The 25,401-nt window shown below is 34.1% G+C and overlaps 1 protein-coding gene and 1 pseudogene across 1 annotated transcript; one reads left to right on the top strand and one right to left on the bottom strand.

The window, feature by feature from the left end:
• The first annotated feature begins 224 nt into the window (after nucleotides 1-224).
• Nucleotides 225-2,183, top strand: LOC123886812. Its single transcript, XM_045936094.1, has 2 exons — nucleotides 225-882; nucleotides 1,120-2,183. The coding sequence occupies exons 1-2, from the start codon at nucleotides 225-227 to the stop codon at nucleotides 2,181-2,183; spliced, it is 1,722 nt and encodes a 573-aa protein (XP_045792050.1).
• An 8,311-nt stretch (nucleotides 2,184-10,494) lies between these two features.
• LOC123883545 lies at nucleotides 10,495-13,036 on the bottom strand (annotated as a pseudogene).
• Between the last annotated feature and the right edge of the window lie 12,365 nt (nucleotides 13,037-25,401).

Raw genomic sequence — 25,401 nt, forward strand, 5'->3', positions numbered from 1 at the left:
AACCTGAGGAGGAATGGTCTAAAGAAGAAGATGCGCTTGCTCTAGCAAACTCAAGAGCATTGTATGCATTATACAATGGGGTGGACAAACACATCTTTAGACTCATAAAAAAATGTGTTTCTGCAAAAGAAGCTTGGAAGATTCTCGAAACTGTTCATGAAGGTACCTCTAAGGTAAAAATGTCTAGATTATAAATTCTCGCTACTCAGTTTGAAAATCTTAGAATGAGGGATTATGAAACCATTCAGGAGTTTCACATGACTATACTTGACTATGATAATCAATTTGATGCCTTGGGAGAAAAGATATCTGAAGAGAAATTAGTAAGAAAAATGCTTAGGTCTCTTCCTAAGAAATTTGATATCAAAGTTACTGCAATAGAAGAAGCCAAAGATATATCTGAGATGAAGTTGGATGAGCTGGTTGGATCATTGCAAACATACGAAGTGGCTACAAATGAAAGAACTAAAAAGAAGAACAAGAACATTGCTTTTGTCTCCAATGCTGATGATGAAGAAGTGCAGAGTGACATGGAGACTGATGAAAGTATTTTAGATGCAATTGTGCGTCTTGGTAGAGAATTCAACAAAGTCTTGAAGATGATGGACAAAAATTCAAGACCAAACAAAGGAAAAGGAGTTCAATGTCATGATTGTGAGGGTTATGGTCATGTCAAAGCTGAGTGTCCTACGTTTTTAAAAAATAAGAAAGGGGGAATGTCACCCACTTATTCTGATAAAAATTCTGAAAAAGAATGTGATGACAATACAACAAAACGGGTGATGGCCTTTACAGGAAAGTATGACTCTGATAATGAGTCTTGTGATGGAGAGGTAACCTACGAAGAACTTGCTGATTCCTACAGAGAACTATATTTCAAGAGTGAAGAAATATGCAGAGTTATCGAGAAACAAAAGGTAACCATCAATCAAATGAAGGTAGAGAAAATTGAAAATATGTCAAAGATGGATGAGCTCCAGAAGAAGGTAAATTATCTAACCTCTGATCTTGATGAAGCTAAGGAAGTCATAGAAAAATTAAATGCTGACATTTGGCGTTTGAGAAAATTCTCTGAAATGTTGTATAAAGATGATGATCACCTTGATAAACTTCATAAAGTTGATAGTCAACTAGAAGAAATTTTAGAGAAAAATGTTCGAAAGCCTAAACATATTGGACTTAGCTATGAAAATGTCAACAAGCACAGAGGCTATAATTCCGATCTCATGTATACACATCCAAAAGAAACACAAAGTACAAGGATGCTTAGAAAGACGCTGCAGCATCCTAAGCAGCATCATGAAACCAGGTATAAGGGTAAACGACGCTCTTGGATATGTCATCACTGTGGAAGAAAAGGGCACATAAGACCTTTCTGTTACAAACTATATGGGTATCCTAACATAAACTCTCAACCTAAACCAGCTCCTATGACTATTCCAACTCAGAAAGAATGGAAACCTAAAAGTATGGATATGAAGACTAGTGATGTAATTCTACCCGAGAATAAGGTAGCTAGCCTAATTGCTCACACATCATTTAGAGCATCATCAAGAGAAAACTGGTATTTTGATAGTGGTTGTTCTAGACATATGACTGGCATTAGCAAATTTCTTGTTGACTTGAAATCCTACCCGACTACCTTTGCAACCTTTGGTGATGGAGCAAAAGGAGAGATTGTGGGTATAGGAAAGCTGAGCAACAATCGCTTGCCTAAACTTGATAATGTTTTATTAGTAAAAGGATTGACTGCTAATCTGATCAGCATCAGTCAATTATGTGATCAAGGCATGAAGGTAAAATTCACTAAGTCTGAATGTTTAGTTACAAATGACAAGGGTGACTTGTTAATGAAAGGTGTTAGATCAAAGGACAATTGTTATTTGTGGGTTCCTCAAGAAGAAGCTAATGTGTCAACCTGCTTGATAACCAAATCTATGATGAAATCAATAAATGTGGTAATAGATGATACACTAGAAGGAATTGTGCTAGATGCTGCAGATGCTGCTACAGCATCTCTCCCACATGATGATGCTCCTGAGATAGTTGAAGAATGTATTGTGACTCTTGAGAATATTGCTACAGAAGAAAAATTTGCTGATATTTTTACTAAGGCATTGGATGCAGTCCAATTTAAAAAATTGCGAGGCAAACTTGTGATTTGCCTATTTGAAGAGTTATAGCAATTATTGCTAGTGTGGCGTGCAGTTTTCTTCTCAATTTATTTAGTAATGCACGCTGTTATGGGTAATGTTGAAACATCTGAAGATTTGGTAAGAATTTTGTGTTTGTTGATGATAAGGATGTTTCTTGTGGTGAGAAAGTATTTGTCAGAGAAAGTTATGTGGTGTTCTCCCCTGCTGTGTTTAACATTTGTTGGTAATGATATTAGCGCTCCAACTGCGGTCAAAGATGACTCTGTGTTGGAACATGTCAAGAAGAGTGTTCCTGAGAAAGATGCTGCACATGATTCAACATCTGCAGCACGTGATAATTTGGATAACATTGTGATACCCGAGTCTCCAGATAATGTTATTGTTCCTAACAAAGAAAAGGGTTCTGAAGCAACTGCTACTGATAATGTTTTTGTTCATGATACCTATGTGATCCCTCATGCTGATGATAGTGGTAAAACTATGTCTGTTCCTTTGAATGTTGATAAATCTGCTGAGAAAAATTCAAATGTTATTGATGGGGACAATCTCAACCTTACTGAGAGGACTCCTGCTCCTAGTACTAGGAGGTTAAGGAGCAATGCTGGTAAAAGTGTGGCTGTTTATAATGTTCCTGTCACGACTACCAAGGAAAAGAAAATATATGGTCTTAAAAGACAGTGGAGTAAGGTTACTGGGTCCTCTAAGCCAAAGAAGAAGCTTTTTAAGAGGAAGACTATTTCCTCTAGTGATTCAGAGTTTGAGGAAGACCAACATGCTACAGCATCTCCTGCATCATCCTCAAAGAAGTCTGTGAAGAAAAAGAGGATCCCTCAAGATGTATCCCCTGTACCCATTGACAACATTTCCTTTCATCATGTTGAAAATGTTGACAGGTGGAAATTTGTGATAAAAAGAAGGCTTGCTGTGGAGAGGAATTTAAGTGAAGATTTTTTACAATGTCAAAAGCTTGTTGAGTTGATTAATGCAGCCGGATTGATGAAAACTGCAACTGGGCTCTAACTACTCATTCCAATACTCGGTTTATATATGTTGTAGGGACCAGATCACCTTTTGACTTTGGTTCTTATATTTTTTATGAAATTGTTCTGCATGGTAAGTCATGTGCTGTGAAGATGCCTATGGCCTTCACTACACTGATGTGTGATATAATTCTAGCTCAACATCCTGGCATTTGTACTGAGGCTGATGTGCCTAGCAAGAGAGGTTGTGATTTGTCTTTTGGTTTTAGACTGTTTGAGGCTACACATGCTGCAGACTGTGCTGCATCATCTGTCAATCAGTCAACTAATGTTTTGCCTAGGAAGCAAATAATTGTTGACCTCAAGGTGATTTCCAATGTCAATCCTGATGTTCTTGATGATAATGCAGGTGGTGAGACTGAGGTAGAGGAGGAGGACTCTGTTGCTAGTCCTTCTATGTGACCTGCTTATGCTTTATCTGCATGTCCTTTTGGATTTTAATTTTGTGGGCTACGCCCTGATGCTCTCTGGATTGTAACATGCACAATCCATGTCTGTTGGCTCCGATACTCCAGGTTTTCTATGCCCCGATGGTCTGTAATATGCACTTTATGAGTTCCTATGCTCTGATTCTCTCTGCACTCTGTGATTCTATATGCTCTTATACTCTGTGGAAGTCTGTATTTTGCTCCTATTCAATGGTACTGACTTTATTTGTCAGAATTTATGGCTAAAAAGGGGGAGTAATATCTGTTGTGTGCATGATGTGATGAAGAATGCTATAGCATCTAGTATAGCATGTTTGTTTTATGATGCATATGTTGAGGGGGAGTGAAGTTTATGCATGTTTTGAGGGGGAGTAGAATTTATTTTTCTACTACATCTAATATGCATGTCTGAAGTGGCAATATAGGAATTTATTTTTCCTATTCTATGTGGCATTGATTAAATAAGAAGGAGTTTATTTCTCCTATCTTGAATCCACTATGTGAGAGTTTTTTTCTCTCTATCTGTACTTTGAGGCTAAGATGTGTTATGTTCCGCTGTTGCATGCCTCTGATGCTTACGTGCTAGCTATCTTTTCATCTGATGAATTTCTTACTTTCTTTCTTAGTTGTGTGCTTATGTTGACTCGAAGGAAAGTTTAAATAGCTTAGCATCGTTCTACTTTCTTTCCTAGTTGTGTGCTTATGTTGACTCGAAGGAAAGTTTAGACTGTATCTCTCTATGCACTGGCCTAAGGTTGTTTTAGCCAAAATTTGCCAACGGGAGAGATTGTGGGTTTTTTGATTGGCTACATTTTGCAAAAGCCAACCAGCAACCAGCCAGATGCTGGACTGAGGTGCTGTAGCATTATAGTACAGCATCATGATGCTCTGTTTTTCGTGCAGAATTTTTATTTCAAATCTTAGTCAAGATTTGCTTCAATTATATATTCAGGCACGTGCGTCTGGGCAAAACGAGCCTTGCTCAGCAAGTTTTATTGAAGTCGGTTGAAGGAATGTTATTTAAAACAAAAATATAATTATATTATATTTTTAGCGTTTTTTTTTGTTTGGTACAACATGAATTATATTTCTGGAAATAATTTAGGGTTGGCCACAATTCCTACAGCTGTATTTGTCTGAAGACCTAGCTTGCCCATCAAGACAATTGAAGACTATAAATATGTGAAGCCTCAAGCTATTTTACTGGTGTATTCTAAACCGTGTTTTTTACAAAGTGTGAGTTTTTAAGGTTTAGAGTTTGTGTCTTTTGTCAGCCTTTATTGTGTCACTTTGATGCAAGTTTAGGATTGTGTTTTATTGTTAATTGTAAGCTACTCCTAAGCTTTGAAGCACGGAGTTAGTGTGTGTGATTCACTCATAAGCTTTTAAGCAAGAGTGTGGTCTAGTTTCTAGGAGAGTGTCTCCATCTTGATCGTTATTATTGACAGCAACATGGTACGTGTTGTTAGAGGGAATTTGGGACGGGGTCTCATTATCTAAGAAGTTCTTAGATAGGATTGCACGGGTAGTGTCTAGGCGATAAGTCAAGTACCGGGTGTTGGTCGAGGGCTTTGAACTAGAGCTATTATAGTGGATTCATTCCTGGATTGGTATCCCCCAGAGTAGGTGACGTTGCACTGAACTGGGTTAACAAACGATCTGTGTTATTTATTATTCTGCTATTTATCGCTTTATTTTATTCAGCGTTTGTGATGCTACACCACATGCTGTAGCATCATCTGTAGCATTGTGTCCACTGCGTGCCGGAATTTCAGTGATGAATGACCTCTTCGCAATATATGTACTCCAAATCATCAAGGTCACATAACTCAAGTGATTTAAGGAATGGAAGACGTTCCAATGGTGGGAGGTATTGGAGACCTTGGCAATAAGTTAGAGTTATTTCAATAGTATGTGTGACAGGAGAAAGCCATCCAAAAAATTTTCCAACTGGTGTCTTGTCTCCGAAGGTCCATGTCCTAATATCAAGGTGTCTCAAATTGATTAATTTTGAGACAACTTTTGTAGAAAGTACAACTTTTTCATTCAATCTCACTTTTATGGTTTGTAAACAAATAAGATTTCCTATGGACTTATGAAGACTTTCTAGCATACAACTTTTTAGTAAGTCAAGAAATCTTAAATGCTTCAATTTTTCAAAGGACACACATAGTCTGACATCTTCAAAATTGCATAGCTTCAAGACACGCAAGTGTTTGAATGTTGAAATAATTGACTGTTTCTCTCTATCCAATAATTCATCATCATTAAAAGAAAGCACAATCAAAGTTCGCAGCCTACTAGCATCCAATGATTCCAACAAATAAAATGAGTCAAATTCAACCCATACATGGACAGGTCTTCCTCGAAATCCTTTTGCGTTATTATCCAAGTAACAACAATCATCACCAGCTACTTGTTTTGCAAGATCGTGTATTAAATCGTGCATTTTAAAACCAATTATATCACCATCTTCATTCAATTTTGCTTCTTGGAAGAATGATTTCATCAAAAAAATATTAACGAATTGATTGCCAAGATTTTCCATGCATTTCCCTTCCAGTGAACAGTCAAGATAACCATGTGCCGTCCACATTTGAAAATATTAATGACGGGAATATTCTATTCGATCACACACACATTCGCTGTCGGAGCGGGACGTTTATACTGGTCCGAAAATCATCAAAAAGAACACGAGGTAGATTTTATTTACAAACAAGAAAGTGAAATCTGCAATTTTAATTAAAGAAAGGAAAATATTCAATCACATATCCACTTTAAGTTTGCTTAAAATCATTGAATATTTTAGGAATTTTGCTCTATTAGAGTTTTGTGTTGTTGCAGCAAGAAAGAGAGAGTGAAGAAGGAAGAATGGGCGAGAGAGCAGAAAGAGGAGAAATTGATATGGTGTAGACAATTGTAGGGTAGAGAGAAATGAAAGATAATGAGAAGAGCGAGAAAAGAGATGCATGTCAAACTGATAGCACTTCTTCCTTCGAAAATATAAGAACTAGTTTGACTACCGTACATATGTCAACGCATAATTTTGATGATTAATATTTTAATTGTTTATTAGTAAAAATTATAAAAACGTGATATTTTGAAAATACTCATAAAATCTTATATGTTAATATTTATATTTATATATTATTAAAAAAATATGGTCAAACCAAGATAAGTGAATAGTATCATTTAGTCAAAATAGTTTTTATAAAATGGAACGGAGAAAGTACTTCGCAACACTTTCATCCAACGGTTCCTTTAACTCGTTCACGGTGGGAGGAGAGATCCTTCACTATCCCACCCTAGAAGGCACCAAAAAGCAAATTGCAAATTTTAGCAAAGTTGACATTGTAACAATAAATTGTGTGACGTAACCATCTAGCAATCAGTCAATGATGATGCAAACGATGTGCAAATTCAAGAACACACATCAATTGAACCCTCAAACTTTTTTAAAAATATTACTCATCCGTCCCACAATAAATGACACAGTTGACTGTTTCACACGAGTTCAGATCAGCTCCATTTTTTTATCCTCCTTTTCCTCCAGTTAAATTTTTCATCGGTGGAAAAACTGGAGGAAAAGAAGGATAAAAAAATGAAGTTGATCTGAACTCGTTTCACCCATATGATATCTTGAAAATATTTATGAAGTCGAATCCAATAACATCTTATACGTTAATATTTATTTTTATTTATTAATAAAAAAATATGATTAAAAGAAGATATATGAATAATAGATATAGCTAAAATGGGTCACTCATTGTGGGATGGAGGGAGTAATTCTTTATAATTATTGGTTATGAACCCAATTTTTTTTAAAAAAAGATGTATTTGTATGTAGTTGAGGCTTTTCCTATTTCAAATCAAATTAGTAGTATTAAATATTAGGGGTGTACGCAGGTTGGGTTGGGCCGGATTTGGTCTAATCCGTTACAAAATCCGTTTAATATTTATTTGGATGGGTTCATCATCAAACCCGCACTTCCAGTATCAAATCCGAACCAACCAACCCGGTTATTAACAGGTTGGTTTGAGTTGGGTTTGAGGGTTGTTCATAAAATTAAAAATAATTTTTTTATAGCAATTGTGACACATTTCTATAAAAACCTATAATACAATTTATACACATTTCTAACACTTAAATTGAATAAAATGCACTCATTTAACTTCAAATAAAAATTCATCCATAATCATAACACTTAATAATATAAATAAGAGTAGCAAATTCTCATAAAACACATTTTTTTCATGACTGGGTTGGGTACATGGGTAGACGGGTTCAGAAACTCAAATCCAATACCCAAACCGAATACTTGTGGGCATGGTGATTGGATCGGGTTCTACCCGCAAATGAACGAGTTCGGGTAAATAATGGATTGGGTTGGATTGGGTTCGCGGTTTGACCCGCATGCATGAACACCCCTATTAAATAGGGTTATGTTTGAAAAAAAATAAAAAATGTGTTTAGTAACTTCAAAATGTACTTATATTTATGCACAAATTTTATATTTGAAAAAATGATTATAACTAGGGACGGAGAGAATATACTATTAGGGAAAAAAAAAAAAACTAACATATATCTTTAGGACACTTGATAATATATTATAAATAAAAAAAATTGTATTAAAAATTGTGCATTTCTTTTATTTATTAATAGTCAAAGATAACTTCTTTAAAAAAAGTCAAAATTACTTTATTCTAAATTAAACCATGGATAAGGAAAATTATTAATACCGATATTTCGTTTGAAAATGTCAACAACTTTTAATTTAATGCAGTAAAAAAAAAAAAATATACTCCATCCGGTCTTTAATATAAGAGAAATTTGACTTTCTAGATTTATTGAGAGTTTAATGTATCTAGTCCATATTATTGACTAAATACATTAGATGTGCAATGAATCTAAAAAATAAAAAATTTCTTATATTAAGGACGGGAGGGAGTAGTGATTTTCTTGTAGTGAATAATATAAATAGCTTCTTGTAACGTAGATCTTTATTCATCTTTCAAACATGGCAGCAAGCATCAAGTGTGTGTATTTTCTCATTGCAATTCTATGCATCGTTTCTGTTTTGACTCCAGGTAACAAATTTATTTATTCTATACCTATATACATACATACATATTTATTTATTTATTTATTTATTGTTCTAACAATATTATATTGATTGATTGTAGGAGAAGCATATTATTATACATACTGCGCTGAAAAAGGGCCATGTCCAAATAACGATAAAGTTTGTAGTTATATTTGTATAAATAAATACGAGTTTCCTAGGGGTGGCTTTTGTAGTAAAAGTAAGGGTTTGTGTTGTTGTAGGGGAGGATATTGATTCTACTTTCTCAAAGTGTTGGCTTGGCACATATGATTATCATATGTTTAAATAAATTTTTAGTGCATGTTTGGTTCATATTTGCACTATACAAATGTTAGTTTTGAACGCGACCACTTTTCAATATGTTTGATTCTCTTTTCTTAAACTGATTTAGTCTTTCAAAATTAATTTTAAGAGAAGCTTCAAATCCTAACTTCTGAATTTGACCGGAAACAATTCTATGACAAATTAATTGGATTTATGTAATTTGTCCCTTTCAATAACCTAGCAATTTTCAGTTTTGAGTTTTTATTTGTTTGCTGCTGCGTTTTGCAGTCTTCGTTGATGAGGTTAGAGAGGAAAGGTGGGTTTGGATTATAAAGGGATCGAGATTTGATGTTGTACTGTTTTCATACAGTTCCATGCAGTTATCGATCTCGGCCGTAGAGATTTGATCAGACAATTTATATTTATTCAATGTTGATTTGAGTATTTGACGAATTGATCAGACAGTCCTGAGGAAAAACTTTTTATTTTTAATTATTAACTTAATAAAAAGTAGAGTATTTGTTTTCCTAAAAAAACTGTGTGGGGCTGCTCCCAACTAGGTTTGTGTATCTGTCGATTTCAGCAAGTTTTGAGCCGAAAATCACCAAAGTGATAAAAATTACAACTATTTAATTTAGACCCAATTCTGATCATCTACATCTTCAGTTTGTTCAGATGTCGGGCTGTACGGGTGACGGATAGAACGAGTCGGTTGTTACGGGTTAAATTGTAATTTTGTTACTACATCTAAAACTCCTTTAATAACTTTGTTGTTGTCACCATCTGTTGGTTAAAGAAACATGCTCTAAGCAAAAGGGCGAAATTCTCAATTTGCAATCTAAGAGAGAATTGCGAAACAATTTCATTATTGAAACAAAGTTTGTTTCTAGTACACTAGATTAACCAAATCGCCGCCATGAAGAGAAAAGTAGAGGGACTATCCAAACCACTCCGCAACCATGACTACTTATGAAATTGTTATTTATTTATTTTTTTTTGAAAAATATACTTATGAAAATTGTTTGCGTACGGATTAAGAAAATTGCTTGTCAACCAAGCAAACTTAGCAAAGTGTAATTAATCTAACAAGTGAATCAACGATATGCTACACAACAACACATGTTTAATTGAAACTAATTAACGTGTGACACATGAGAAATTCAATCTTTATCTCCATGGATATATTATGTCACACATTTTATTTTTATCTATGTCATCTGAGAAAGTCATACGTATACTACTTATATTGAGATAATATTGATTTCTTTCCTTCATTTCTAAACTATCAAAATATCTTTCCAAACGTAACATAATGAGATAATTTAAGAGAGGCATAGGCATATACAAGTTTACATGAAGGACAGCTAATAAAATATGGTAAATACATCCACATAGATTTATAATTTATTCAATGGTGATTGACTGATTTTGTAAAGAATGTACATATCTCAATGCATCTTCATTACTATAAAGCTCATATATGGAGTGTATTATCTGCATATAATTTCACAATGTTTTGGATATTGAGACAAAACATACGAAAACTACAATATCCTTCCTTCCTTAGCCAACAAATCAAGAGAAAATAACTCATACAAAAACTCTAAAGAAATAGAGTACATGAGAATTAAGATGTTACTTCACATAAGCAACACAGAATTCAGCGTCTTTTACTAAGAGATCTATTATGTAACTCTAGCAATCGTCCAAGAGTTTCTGAAGACCATCTCTCCTCATCTTGGGCATAGACCTTTTGATTTAGAGAATCAATTATTATGCTGACATTGCCAAACCCATATATTTGATGGCCATTATGCATTCTACCAGGTTTAAGTTTGAACAGTAAACCATGATCCCGAGCATACGCTTCAATGATTTCTTTCACGCTCATTTCATTCGCACCATCTGCACTGATATAGGCTGCTGCTTTCTGATGAGTCTCATATTTCCTCTGCTCACTTACCCTGATATAATAGCTTATCTTCTCCTTCAAACCAGGTTGCACAACTTCCATGCCTTCAGCAGCCTGGTTCATCATAACAAGACCGCAATTGAGCTTGTATCGAATAAGTTCATTTGCCAAAAGTTCTTTTGGAATAAGTTCTTTCCAGCCCAAAAACCATTTCAAAACTTCATTAAAGTTAGGATTTGAGCACAACCAACGATACAAAACTGTAAGCCACTTGGTAAAGAAGATATCCATCGTGTCAACCATCAGATGAACTGGGATAACTGAAGCCCAGCTCATTACCCAATAAAACTGATCAAGTTTCTGACTTGCCGGGTTCACTTGAAAGTCATCAGATACAAATACAGCCTTCAGCTTTGGTACAATAAAACGGTGCATAAGTTGTTGCCAACTATCAGAATCAAATACAGTCTTCCAAGGGGACAATATGGCATATGCAGAACCATCACTTGGATGCCACGCATCAAGAACAGTACTCAATTTGAAACGAATCGTCTGGTAGATACCCTCCAATTTGTGCCCTAGCATAGGTAGCCATGGATGCACCCATGTGTGGATAGGAATGGTCTCTTGATGTGGTTCCCAAGTACCAACTGCACTTGATAGTTTTGGCATGACTATGGTGTCTAATATAGTAGCAAGAACTGAAGAAGGAAGTAATTTTTCCCATGACTCCAAAAACCTTAGCATCGGCTCAGGATCCCGTGCATGCCAGGTATTGATACCAACTCCAAACCAAGTGAGTATAAGGTGACGACGTGTCCCAAATATCAAAACAATCATCACCTTGAAGCAATTCCTTCCACTGTGATACCAACTCCAAACCATGAGAAGGATTTCGAAGAGGATCCCATCCTTGGAACACTCTGATAAACAAAGGTAGAGCATATGAACAAGCAATGCATGACAAGTTACACAACTTATAGTCCACAGGATATCTTTTGTGCATGTCTCTAGAGCATTGAGCAAGGGAGTCCAGTGTTAATGTTCCTATGGTGTTCTCTTCTCCAACTTGGTCCAGCACATTCAATATTTTCTCATAATTATCCAACTGATTCTTTTGAAATGATGCCTCAACTTCCAAGTTCTCTTTTTCTTTTTTCAAGCTAAGTGCTATATCTCTCTCTTTCCTCAAATCACTATCTATCTTTTGGATGTCAGCTTCAGCAAACCAAACTATTAGTGCTACGTTATGCAACATTCAAATCAGAGAAATTTGTATACACTCGTACCTCTGGGCCCCGCATATCATAAATTTTCTGAACAACCTCTGAATCTTCTTCTTGCTTGCTAGCCAACAAATCTTCAGCAGTTACATACTCTTCTTTTTTCTTCTTCTTCCACTGCTTTAACCACGAACTTCCAACTGTAGGCTGCACATCTCCTACCGGTGCATTCTTCTTTTCCGTCTGCAAAGTAGGCAACGGCGTTGTAGTCTTCTTCGATTCATTAGATCTATTCAAAATATCAGGTTTCATAGCCTCAATAGGATTCAATATACCCTGCTGATTCGTCCCAAGACCACCACCAAATTTATAACCCATCTTCGCCAGAAGCTTACTTCCAATTCGTTTTGTATGATTCTCAAAAGCCCCAAAATCCAAAGATACCCCCTGACCTAGACCAGCATTCTGCTTCTGCGCCTTCTTCTTCTCCTCCAATCTCTCCTTCTCCCTCCTCATTGCTCCCTCCTTAATCTTCTTCCCAAACTCAGTAGGCAAAAAATCATCATCACAATTATCATTCACATCAGATTCATTAGAACCAAAATTCTCATCTTTTTCTTTCAAATTATCATCAACATTATCTTGATTAGGCATCAAATTTAGAGCAGCAACAAAAATCAACGGTTTAGTGAGGTCCAGTTTCTTCGAAAAATCACGGTATTTTCTTCGCTTTCTACCGGAATACTCATCATCATCATCATCTCCAGAATCCGCAAAAACTCCATAGAGAACATCCTCTGTGGTTTGATGTCGTTTCTCTCTTCGCTTTGGACAGTAGAATTGACCTTCAAAATCGTTCTCCATTCCAAATTTCAACAAACTGGGGAAAGCCAAGGGAGACGGCGGACGGTGTACGCAGCGGCGAATTTGTATACACTATAGAAACTCTTCTCAAAAAAAGATTTGAAAACAAGGAATAAAAAAAAGATCTTCCAAAAAATTAAAAAAAATCTTCGTATCCAAAAAAAAAAAAGTGTTATGAATAATATGTAATGAATGTCCATTATTGTGTAGGTTTTCTTGTCCCCTAATTGTGTCCTATAAATAGGACCCCTTTGTTACAATGTAATACACACCTTGAATAGAACAATACAATAGTCTATTCTCTCTTCTCTTTCTCTCCTTCATCTCTTCTTCTTTATTCTTGTTATTCTCTAGGAATAGTTCATAACACGTTATCAGCACGATAATCTCTCCCCTTTCAAGAAAGGTATAGCAACAAAGGGAAGTGACAATTTTATTTTATGTATGATTTTTTTTATTCTATTCTTTCAGATAAATTTTTGTGTTCTTGTTTTTTTATATTGATTCACAAACCTTCGATCCAGAAGTATCGTGGTGAAATTTTTGAAATATGAATCCTGAAGATTCATAGTGTGATAAAATTTTAAAATATGAATCCTGAAGATTCATATTATGATGAAATTTTAAAATATGAATCCTGAAGATTCATGGTGTGATAAATTTTAAAATATGAATCCTGAAGATTCATAGTATGATGAAATTTTAAAATATGAATCCTGAAGATTCATAGATATAAGTAAAATGAACATCAATCCCTGAAGGATTGGATAAATAACTGATTGAATATATATTTGATCCGTTATACAGTTCTTAAACAATTTTAAAATCAATTTGTATTACCCACGAATTCCTGAAGAATTCATTACGGATACATCTTTGAAGGATTGTACAATTAGATATATTATAATATAACGAAGAATATGGATTATTCTTATGAGGATTGCATAAAGGATTATTCTTACATTATAACAATATTATATAGTTCCTAAAGAACTTAAAAGAAAAATCAAATTATTTCCTAAGAATTCCAGAAGAATTCAATATACATATCCATGGGATAGCTTTATCGATTTTTATAAAAATTTTGCAATCTACAAATTTCATTGGATTTATTTATTTATTGTTATATTGTACAAAACATAAAAAAATTAAAAAAAAATGCATATCATACGCAAATTTTGCATGTATCATATTGAAAAGTATAAACAAATTATTTTTCATACTTTACCTATTCTATGCATATGCCAATTTTTTTTTCAATAACTTACTAATTAATATACGTTACATTATAATTATTATTATAGGTTACATTATAATTATTATTAATTTCATTATGTTACTATTTAATTTACATTATAAAATTTTATGTTACATTATATTAATATTAATAAAGATAATTGGAATTTTTTATTTGACTGTGTTTATTATGTTTATCTAATTATTTGCTTAATTTTATTTGATGATAGTATCAATGATAAATGAATGAAAAATCATTCTCAAAAGTGAATGAAGTTGGATCCACTGATGTTACTATATTCCCAGAAGTGAATGTACCAACACACGATTACCATGGACAAAATTGTGGTTATGGTAGTGGTAATAGTCATGGCCGCGGAAAAAGTGGGCAAATTAGCAAAACTATTGAAAATATATGTTACATTATCTAGTTCCCGAAGAATTAGAAAAGAAAAAGGAAAAACCTTAATATTGAAGCATCTTTTAATGATTGCTCAAAGAATGAAATTCCCTTGAAGAAATTATGAAGATCATTGTGATCATTATATGAAGATCACTTGTGATATAGTTCTTGAAGAATTAAAGCTTTAATATTATGATAGATTTCTCAAAGAATATGAATTTCCTTAACCACCGTTAATGAAAAATAATTTGTATAGTTCTTGTAGAACTTAAAATTCAATATTAAAGCATTCTTGTAGTATCGCTCAAGAATAATATTTCATAATCAATTAATGTTTATGAATACTAGAGGTATACTTTTTGAAGAACTACTGATTTAAACATTCATGAAAGATTGTAAAATTCTGATTTTCTCCAGCCATTCTAATAGAGATTTGTTGTTGAGTTCCTGAAGAACTAAATTTTTACAAGACGATTAAAGTCCATATGATTCATTTGATCTTAGTATAAGTTGGACTAAAATTAAAGGAAATTAACAGAAAAAAATTATTTATGTCTCGTGAATATGCTCCTGAAGTAGCAAATTTGAGAAAATAATTTTGTGAATACTTTGAAACGTTATTCACATTTGTGATGTGAAAGACTACATGATATATTTGAGCCTTATTTATGTTGGCACGTTACATTTTACTAATTTTCTTTGAATACATTAAGTTTTGAGTTTATTTTATGTTGATTATTTTTCCTTAAGCTTTTGAATTGGTTTTTTTAATTATAATTATAATTCGGTTACAGTTTGCAAATATAAACTGATTTTAATTATTCGGTTACTTATTTAAATCAATTTATTGATTTTAATTCTAAATGCTACTATGATTTCAAATAAAAATATAATAATAATTTAAATGTGACTATTTTCTTATTCCGCTGAAATCAACAGAAATATTTCTTCTAATTCTCATATAAGTAAATTATTGTTATTCATGAAAAATTAAAGATTATATTTTTTTTGGAAGGAATTAAATTTTTATATTTGGTATTACAAAAAAAAAAAAAAAAAAAAAAAAAAAAAAAAAAAAACAAAAATTGAAGGCTCCAGAAGAACCAATACATTTCTTATCAAAAGAAAAGGGAACCAATACATTGTATTGTATATTTTTAAGTCTTAAAGATTTTTTTTATGTTTGAAGGATATTCGCATAAATGAATATCCTATTGAAACAAGAAATGAATGAGATCTTGTATCTCTATACATTACGAGACATATTATCAACATTTGCCTCTAGTTTGGGCCTTTGGGGTATATTTATATATATTTGTGCAATTGAAGCACATGTTCTTGTAAACCAGAAGTTTACAAATCATAATAAGTTTGTAATTGGCAAGATCAGTTGGGTCATCTCTGATCTATTATGATGCGAAAAGTTTCTATGGATATGTATTGAATGGCCAGAAGTTCATTCAATCTAATATTTTTTTGTGTATTACTAGCTCGCAAAGAAAATTGATAAATTAAGAAAACGAGCGTCTCTTATTTTTTAGAATATATATAAGGTGATATTTGTAAATCAATACACCGATCATGTGGACCGATTAGATTTCTAAAATTTGAATTGATGCATCAACCAAATGGTCACATGTATGTTTGTTATAAACTCACAACCAGAAGTTTGTGAGATTATTTTTAAGAGATCATTTTATATATATTATTCTAGAAAGTATTTGATAAATATCATATGTTAATTGAAATTTATACCAAACATCTTATGAAATATGTTCATACAAACAAAAAAAATAATGGACCTGAAGATCCATTCTAAGTTATAGTTTGGAACATTCAAACATGTATGTTGAGATATTGAATAGCATCATGCCAACAAATTATTATATACATAAGCTCTCCCCTAATTTATTTGAATTTTAGTTTATAAACATATTTTCCCATATAAACATTTTTGGATGTGTTTGGCACGTTTCAATTGCTCCAATATAATGCATTTAAATGGGTAGTAAAAGAATATTGGGAAAATAATTTTTATATGAATCTCCAAAGTGAGCCAATAATTGGAGATTTTTGTACAGCTTTATGGGCTGATTATCAATTGGTGAATTAGTTTTCCCAATATTAGGGGGAGATAATAAGCAGCTAAAAATATGAACTAGAAGTTCAATTGAAATGTTTTGAAATAAATTAATAATTATTATTTTGATCCTCTTAGAAATCAATATGAACCAGAAGTTCAAAAGATAACTCATTTGCAAAGTTTATGAAATCAATCAACAGCTGCTAATGCTCCAATAAAAATGAATGTCCCTGTTGGACAATCTAATATTGCAAATGATTCCTAACCACGCGTGAAGCATGGTAAGCAAATCGGTTCCAAAGATAAAAATCCTCAAATAAGAAAAGGAGCTAAAAACAAAGATGACCCGAATGAGGATATGAAAATAGTATTTGACATAATTAATTTTCCAGTTCCAGAAGAACTTATCAGGTACCTGTAATTTACGAAAATATAGAGATCTCGACAAACTATGTCATGAATGGAATACGATGGAACCGAGATGAAGTCAACGTTGACAATATTTTTGCACATAATAAAGCGCTATATATGTGATAAATGACAATGAGGATCATAAATCAAAGTCTATTAAGGATTATAGACAATGAAATGATTGACTAAATAAGATAGACGCAATTGATACAAAATTAAACTAGCTTTGCAAAGCGAAATGTTTTTGGACCAGTAGTCCATTTCATCTGCAGATGGAGATAAATCGATATGAATAAGTTTTCAAGAGAAAAATAATAAAAACAAAATGTTTAGAGTTTGAATTGTTTATCAAGTATATTGATAAATGTCAATCATTGATTTTCAAGAAGCATATTCACCTGAAGTGAATTCAAAAAATTAATTAAGTTGAGTAGCATATGAAATACTCAATTCATGTGAAATATGTGTTTTAACGTATTTTACTGGCTCACTTGATAATGATGATCCCTGAAGGATTTAGTTATATTTGACAATAAATTATTTATATCCGAGGCTTATATTAATGATAAAATATCATCTAGACTCCCGAAGAGCTTATGAGATATTCTCATTTAAATTTATAATTTAAATAAGATTATATAGCAAAAGTATTAAAACAGTTTGACATTGACAAATCTAATTTGTTGTATACTAAAAATGGTTGCAATGTCATTTGATGTGTCATGCCTCAAGAAAATGATGAACAATTTGAATTGGTCCTGAAGTACCATATCTTAATTCAATTAAGCTCACTAATATATTTGCTATAATTTCGTAGTATTTTATTTTTGCCTATTCATCCAACCCAAATACTGAAGTAAAGCAAAACATAGAATTATTTATACTTTAAAGAAACAACAATATCATTCAATCATGTGAAGATTTTAGCACTACAACAAGCAAGCTGAGAAGATGTTTTTGTTGAGGATTGTAATTCAACACATACAAGAAATTCGTTGTTTTATTACAAAATGATGGTTCCTGCAACAACTCAACATGAAGATAATATCAGACGCATTGCTAATTTAGAGAAGAGTATAATAAAGAAGATATGACAGAATTTTCTACAAAGTCAACTTTTAGTAAAACTTTGGAGCAGCTAGTACAGAAGATTATTTGATTTTTCATCTCATGTATAATAATTGTCTTTATGAGGGGGAGATATAAATATGTTCTGCACTCTTTTTCCCTTCACCGTGGTTTTGTCCCACTGGGTTTTCCTGGTAAGGTTTTTAATGAGGCAGTTCACACACAAATGATGATGTACTCTTTTTCCTTCACTAGAGTTTTTTTTTTTAGAGAAAGAATATCCTTCATGGACATTCAAGGGGGAGTGTTATGAATAATATGTAATGAATGTCCATTATTGTGTAGGTTTTCTTGTCCCCTAATTGTGTCCTATAAATAGGACCCCTTTGTTACAATGTAATACACACCTTGAATAGAACAATACAATAGTCTATTCTCTCTTCTCTTTCTCTCCTTCATCTCTTCTTCTCTATTCTTGTTATTCTCTAGGAATAGTTCATAACAAAAAGATCTTTATATCTTCCATTTTTAAGAATTTATGGTTTTGTGCTTATGTTTATTTGTGCTTATGTTTATTATGCTTATTGTGTTAATTATTTTTGTAAACATATTTATTCAATTTTTTATGTTTCACAGACAAATAATGGTCCTTATTTATTTTTAATCAAAAACTATAAATTTATTAGAAATATTTAGGCTTAATTGCATATTTAGTTCTTTATCTTTATTTTATGGAGTTGAGATCCTCTCCATTTCTTATGTTTTCCATTTCTTCCATTACCAAAGTTTTTAAATATTTTGGGGTGTATAAATGACATTTGGACCCACTTGATGTCACATTTTTGCATTTATATTCTCAAAACTATATAATAATGGAGGAAATGGAAAGAATTGGAAATGGAGAGGATCCTAACTCTGAATTTAAAGTTTTAAATTGGTCTCTTATCTTTTCTTTCGTTTAATAAGTTGGTCCTACCGTCAATTTTTTGAATAACGGTGACACTGACAAACGAAAAACACACGTGCATTAACACCTGGATTTTTTGACACGTCATATGTCACCTCAATTGCCAGGTCATTTTCTTTAATTTTTTTTTATACAAAATTTTTAAAAATTCTTAATCTTTTAATTTATTTAAAAAAAAAATCAATAATTCTATTTCAATAACCCACTTGGGATTGGTCGAGTGGTGTTGGCTTGGGCCCTTGGAGTATGCTCCTCTCAAGGTCTCAGGTTCGATTCCCACTGGTGCCAATTTCGGTGGGCTATGTCCATACAGAGCAAAAAAAACTCTGGCTTTAAATGGGGCCCCCGCAAGTGGGCGGTGGGATTGGTCCCCTTGAATTAGTCGGTCCTAAGACCGGATGCCAAGTTTGCAAAAAAAAAAAAAATTCTATTTCAATTCAGTGTTGCTCTATAGCAACATAGAGTGAGTGAGAGAGGGAAAATGGCTCAACCTTACCCTCTTTGTTCTTTCATCAATTCTTTCATCACACCCAAACTTCCCAACTTCAATCATACATCCAATAAATTCAAAACTTTCTTCTCTTACTGTTCTGTACTGGGCCAAGAGCTGGCCCAATTACCCTGATGCCCGGAATTTGGGACACAACCCAATAAGGGGAGGTCTTCCCGACCACGTCAGCACATGACGTGGCCTCCACGACATAACGAGCTCGCGACATGATAAACACGTGATCTGCTTTCCAACCGCCTCTTCAGTCATTGAGCTTATCCATTACCCACATATAGTGGAACGGCTCCACCCAAGGAAGAGGCGAATAACCGCCTCCCCTACGATACACGGACTATCTTGACAGTTGAGTCTATTGGGCCGGATCATTCCAGCCCATTAGACCAAACTTTGGTCCAGCGCCGGGGGCAACTATATAAGCTCTCCTATATAGGAGAGCCAGGTATTCTATTCTTTACTCTCTCTCTTCTCTATAGTATCTCTCGTATTCTCTTGCTGACTTAAGCATCGAAGTGTCTGTAGGTACAACCTCACTCTTGCTGACTTAAGATATCGAGCCTCTTTTTCATAATTCAGTTATATTTAACTTGAATGTTTCTAGGAAAGGAGTATAGTTAGATTTTCATCATAACGTAGAATTCATTGTTCATTAATGAAGCTTTTCTCTCTATTGTGTTTTTTGTTACATCTCATGACATTGTTAATCAAATAAGTGTTGCTTGCTGGCCAATTTTTTAAGTGCACCTTTGGGAAAATGGAAAGGATAAAAATAACAAAATGAACAAAGTAGGATTCAAACCATATAATTTTCATTCCTTTTGATAGCACTATTAATATTGAGCCAATGATAATTCGTTGTTATTTCTTGTGGAATATATTGAAATTCTGGTATAGCAGAACCAGATGTTGTATAGAATGTCGAGACATCTGGTCTGACATGAATAACACGGCAAGGCATATAACATTAAAACGGATACTGAGAGATAATGTTTTATCAGATGTTCCAACATTCAATTTAAAGAGAATGTCATACTTAATGTTGTAACATCTTACGAAACATAATAAAATCAACAAGTAAATAAACTGCACAGGAAATTGTTAACCCAGTTCAGCCAACCTGCCTACTCTGGGGGATACCAATCCAGGAAGGAAATCCACTAATAGATCTAGTCACTAAGACCTCCAGCAAACCCTTTGAATTTACGTCTTACACTAAGACCTCCAGCAAACCCTCGGTTTACGTCTTACACTAAGACCTCCAGCAAATCCTAGGTTTACGCCTTATGACCTCGACACTACTCATGCAACTTCTGCCTAGGAACTCCTAGACATGAGATCCCATCTCACTTCCACACAGCCAACACAACCTGTGTTGTTCATATAACGTTGAATAAAATGTGGCGACAATCACCGTGACATATTTTACTCTTGCTTAAAAGCTTCGAGTAAATCACACACAGTTAACTCCGTACTTCAAAGCTTAGGAGTAACCTTAAAACATTACAACTCAATAAAACACAGTCCTACTCAAGTATCAAATCAATACGTGAGAGGCTCACAAACATTATCTCCTTGCTTAAAAGCTTCGGAGATATTACAATACTCTACTCATTACCTAAAGGTTTCTGAGTGAGGACATAGTGACCATCTCACAACCCGAGTGGTTCACTTACACCAACTCTCCTAGAGAGTGGCTTAAAGACACGAAACCCTAAAGACTACATCTTTGATGAACAATGGTTTCGGTTCAGAAAATCTTGGCCTTGAGTCTTCTTTATATAGACAGAGCTAGCACGCTCCTGATCTTCCAAGATAAGCTTCAGAACACAGCTGGTCTTTGAGTCACGTCCAGCTAAGCAAATCAGACCTTAATAAAAACTTTCCTAAAATAGTTGATCCTCTTTAGGAAATAAACAATGTGTTGAATCATTCCATTAAGTCTTGATAAGAACATATCTTCACTGATAACGTCTTGATCAGATCAAATCTTGATATACACGTTTGTAGAGTGGATTTCCATATATAGCAGATACGTGTAATAAATGCGCGAGATTTGAGAAATCTGTCTGTCGTACCCAAACATGTTACAACATTTGGTCCAACATCTTTTGTACCTAACATGTTGAAACATTTGGTCCAACATCTTGCTTGTATATTTGTTTTAGCAAAATGAGGCCAACACACAAATATCCAACAATCTCCCCCTTTGGCAATTTTTGGCTAAAACAACTTCAGCCCATTAATTAGCACAGAGAGATTTAAAAACCATTCAATCCTTCAAGTCAACGTGAGCACACAAATATGAAGGAAGGTAGAACATCTTCTATGTTACTTCCAAATGAATTCCTCAAATGAAAATAACGCACAGGGTAAAGAAATAAACTTTACCATAAACCATCAGAGGCATACACAGCAGCGGAATCATAACCAACTTAGCTTCATCCTTCAGTAGAGAGAAATAAACTCTCACAAGCACACTTGGGAAAAATAAATTCCCACATCATCATCAAGATGTTTCAACATTTTGTAGCGCATCATAACATCCATACATTAAGCACACATAGGCAGAGAAATTGATATTGCATTACTCTCCCCCTTAATATCAGATCAGAGAAACTTTACTTTTGCTCGCCCTGAATACATCAGCTCATGCATCTCATCAGGCCATCAGAAAAAAAATGGTTCTTACTCCCCTGAATTCATGCATGTCACAACACACACTACTACTTCTTCATAGACAGGCTAGACTAGCATGTCACAACAACAGATACAACATTGTAAAGTAGCAGACAAACACAAACATACTACTCCCCCTTTTTAGCCACAAAATATGCCAAACAAAAACTTCGTGCATTAACAGCAATAGTAATGAACATCACAGAAATCCATAGTGCAGAATATCAGAGCATAACAGATCCATATATTAGTATCTAGCCATCCATAGTCTTGAAATAGCAGAAGCATTACATCACGTACCAACAGAAAAGGCAAATGTCCTCAACATTATGCTCCACATCATATAATCATCAGATACTATACATCACATACTGCTACCGCACACAAAACACATCACAGATCACAACTCCTTAAGCAAACCACAAAGTAGCAGTTGGGAAGAGTAAATTCTCACATAGCGGAGAAAAATAAGTTCTCATGCATTCAGGATGTTCCAACATATGGCAGGACATCATCCGGAGCAAACAAATAGAGCTTTGCACAACAGAATAGTAACTACTTACTGCATTATGCTACTTCCCCTCAAAATCAGAATCAGAGCAAAAATTAATTTTACTCCCTCCAAATACATTGACACATGCTTATCAGAATGATCATCAGAAAACAATTCTTACTCCCCATCAATATTATCATCCATATCAGCACATAAGCATACAGCAACGCAGATTCAATACTACACCACTCAGATTAGCAGATGTCTAAGCATCAGATACCACATCATATAGTAGAACACATCCAACCACTAAAAGAGCATGCATATGTGTCAACATCAGGTAGCACAACAGACATTAGCAGCAAATCATATCATGCCTACCAACTACTAAACTACTTCCCTTTTTAGTCAGAAGTTTAGACAAAATAGGGTCTTCATGCATTAATCAAAGAGTACAATAGTAGATATATCCAGGAACATAGTGCACAGAGCTACTACAAACGAAGTCAACACCATGGGATACATACCTCATCAGATATAAATCAGCAGTGGAGTCATCATCAAATAACATAAAACATATCACACTTCATCAGCACAAAATTTTCAACATGATGACCAAGATGTTTCACCATCTAGTAGCACATCAGATAGCACAGGTTCCTCCGGTATGGTATCAGAGCATTGACAACAAAGATGTTTCAACACATAATAGCACAACACATAGCACATGTTAGCAAAGATGTTTCAACATATTTATCTAGCGTGGTATCAGAGCGAATATGAGCAATCACAAAATACGTCACATGTTAGCAAAGATGTTGCAACATATGGTAGCACAGCTTCTAGCACAGGTTCTTCCAGCATGGTATCAAAGCACGTGGTCTTCCAATCAGGGCACGCAGCATCCATCTAACAGAAACTCCCCTTGTACACATGATCCCATCTTTGTGCAAATGAAGCACGATGAAAGGAAACATTGCCACAGAGAGCAACAAACACATTCTGAGGGATCTTTTTCCCACCAGACTTTTTCTTTGAGGCAGAGGGTGTGATGTCTGGTACATCCTCCTCAACATTATACTCAGAGTTACTTGAAGGTGCTTCCTTTCTGTTCAGACTCTATCTCTTCTTACTAGCAAGCACAATAACCTTATACATCTTCTTCAACCACTTCTTCATTAAGTGGCACAATTTGATGCCTCTCTTTAGACTGAGAGACCCTTCTTCAACCTCAGTAGAATTCTCTTCATCAGACCCTGTTTCTTCATCAGATGAGTCAGATGGGTCAACAGATGTCCCAACATCTTTCGCCACAGCAGTTTTTTGAACAGGTTTCTGGACAATAGTAACATCAGCCTTAGGTTGGTCCACAGATGTGTCAACGTCTGTCACAACATCCTTTTCAGGAACAGTTTGTTTTGATTTATCAACAATAGAACCAATAGCATCTTTTGTCTGAGATACATCAGCAACAAGAACATCTATAATTGTGTTTGTGGAATTAACAACATTCACACCAGCAGAGATAATAATGTCAGGAGCTAGTAATACTTCTCATAGCTTCTTTCTCCTTTAAAGCACAAAGGGAGAAATAAACTCCCATATACAGAGGAAAATGAATTCTCACACATCAGAGAAAAATAAATTCTCAAAAATCAGATCAGGATGTGTAGACATCATGGATGACATCATAGCATAACATATTTCATGAGAACATAAAGCTAGAGGTTTCAGAAGCAGATCTGGAACTATCACACATAGTAGTAGTAATCACATTTAAGTATCACATATCTGAGCATTATCACATCTGATTACAACACATCTGAACACATATAGTACTTCTCAACAGAATGCACATCCACACAAACAGTCATAGCATGACCAGTTCTCTTTCAGTCATACTTTGAGCAATAGCTTGGTCTCATGGAAGATCATCAAGATCAGTTTCTTCCACCACAGTCTAAACTTCAATACTCCAAACCACCATCTGGTTTAAGACTCTCAGAGCCATATTAACATTAGTTTGGGGAATTGTAGAACAGGTTTCAACAACACTATCAGGTTGGTCCAAGATGTTTCAACATCTAATGTGACATCAGACTCAGGTGAGGTTTCTTTGGGGGACACAACCACAACTTTAGTGGGGAATAACAAAGTGACAGAATCAACAACTTTGAAAGATGACACATGAAAAAATTTAAAAAAATGTCATCAACAACCACAACATTCATACTAGACTGACCTATGGTTTTAAGAGATCTTGGTTTATCTAGAATTACAATTTCAGAGACAGATCTCACAGATGTTTCAACAATACCCACAACATTTGAACTGACAAAAACCTTTAACAGAGGTAACAACATTTAATTCAACATTAGGGGTGACAACTGAATCAATGAGATTATCAAAACGAGTTTGGTAGGTTTATTAACATCATCAACAAACATAGATAGACTTTTTTAGGACCTTTTGAGAGATAAGATTAACCTGGATAATGGATTTAGAAATAGGTTTCCTAGATGATGCACATTTTGTTCCCCAAGCAATATAGAAGTAGTTTCAGA

The sequence above is a fragment of the Trifolium pratense genome, linkage group LG5, assembly GCF_020283565.1.
Source record: "Trifolium pratense cultivar HEN17-A07 linkage group LG5, ARS_RC_1.1, whole genome shotgun sequence".
Classification (NCBI taxonomy): Eukaryota; Viridiplantae; Streptophyta; class Magnoliopsida; order Fabales; family Fabaceae; genus Trifolium; species Trifolium pratense.

Bases quoted from the DNA above. Each gene is read 5' to 3' on its own strand.
- LOC123886812 (XM_045936094.1), top strand. From the start codon at position 225: ATGAGGGATTATGAAACCATTCAGGAGTTTCACATGACTATACTTGAC. The intron at 883-1,119 runs GTGAAGAAATAT...AACTTCATAAAG, and splicing joins CAGAGAACTATATTTCAAGA to TTGATAGTCAACTAGAAGAA.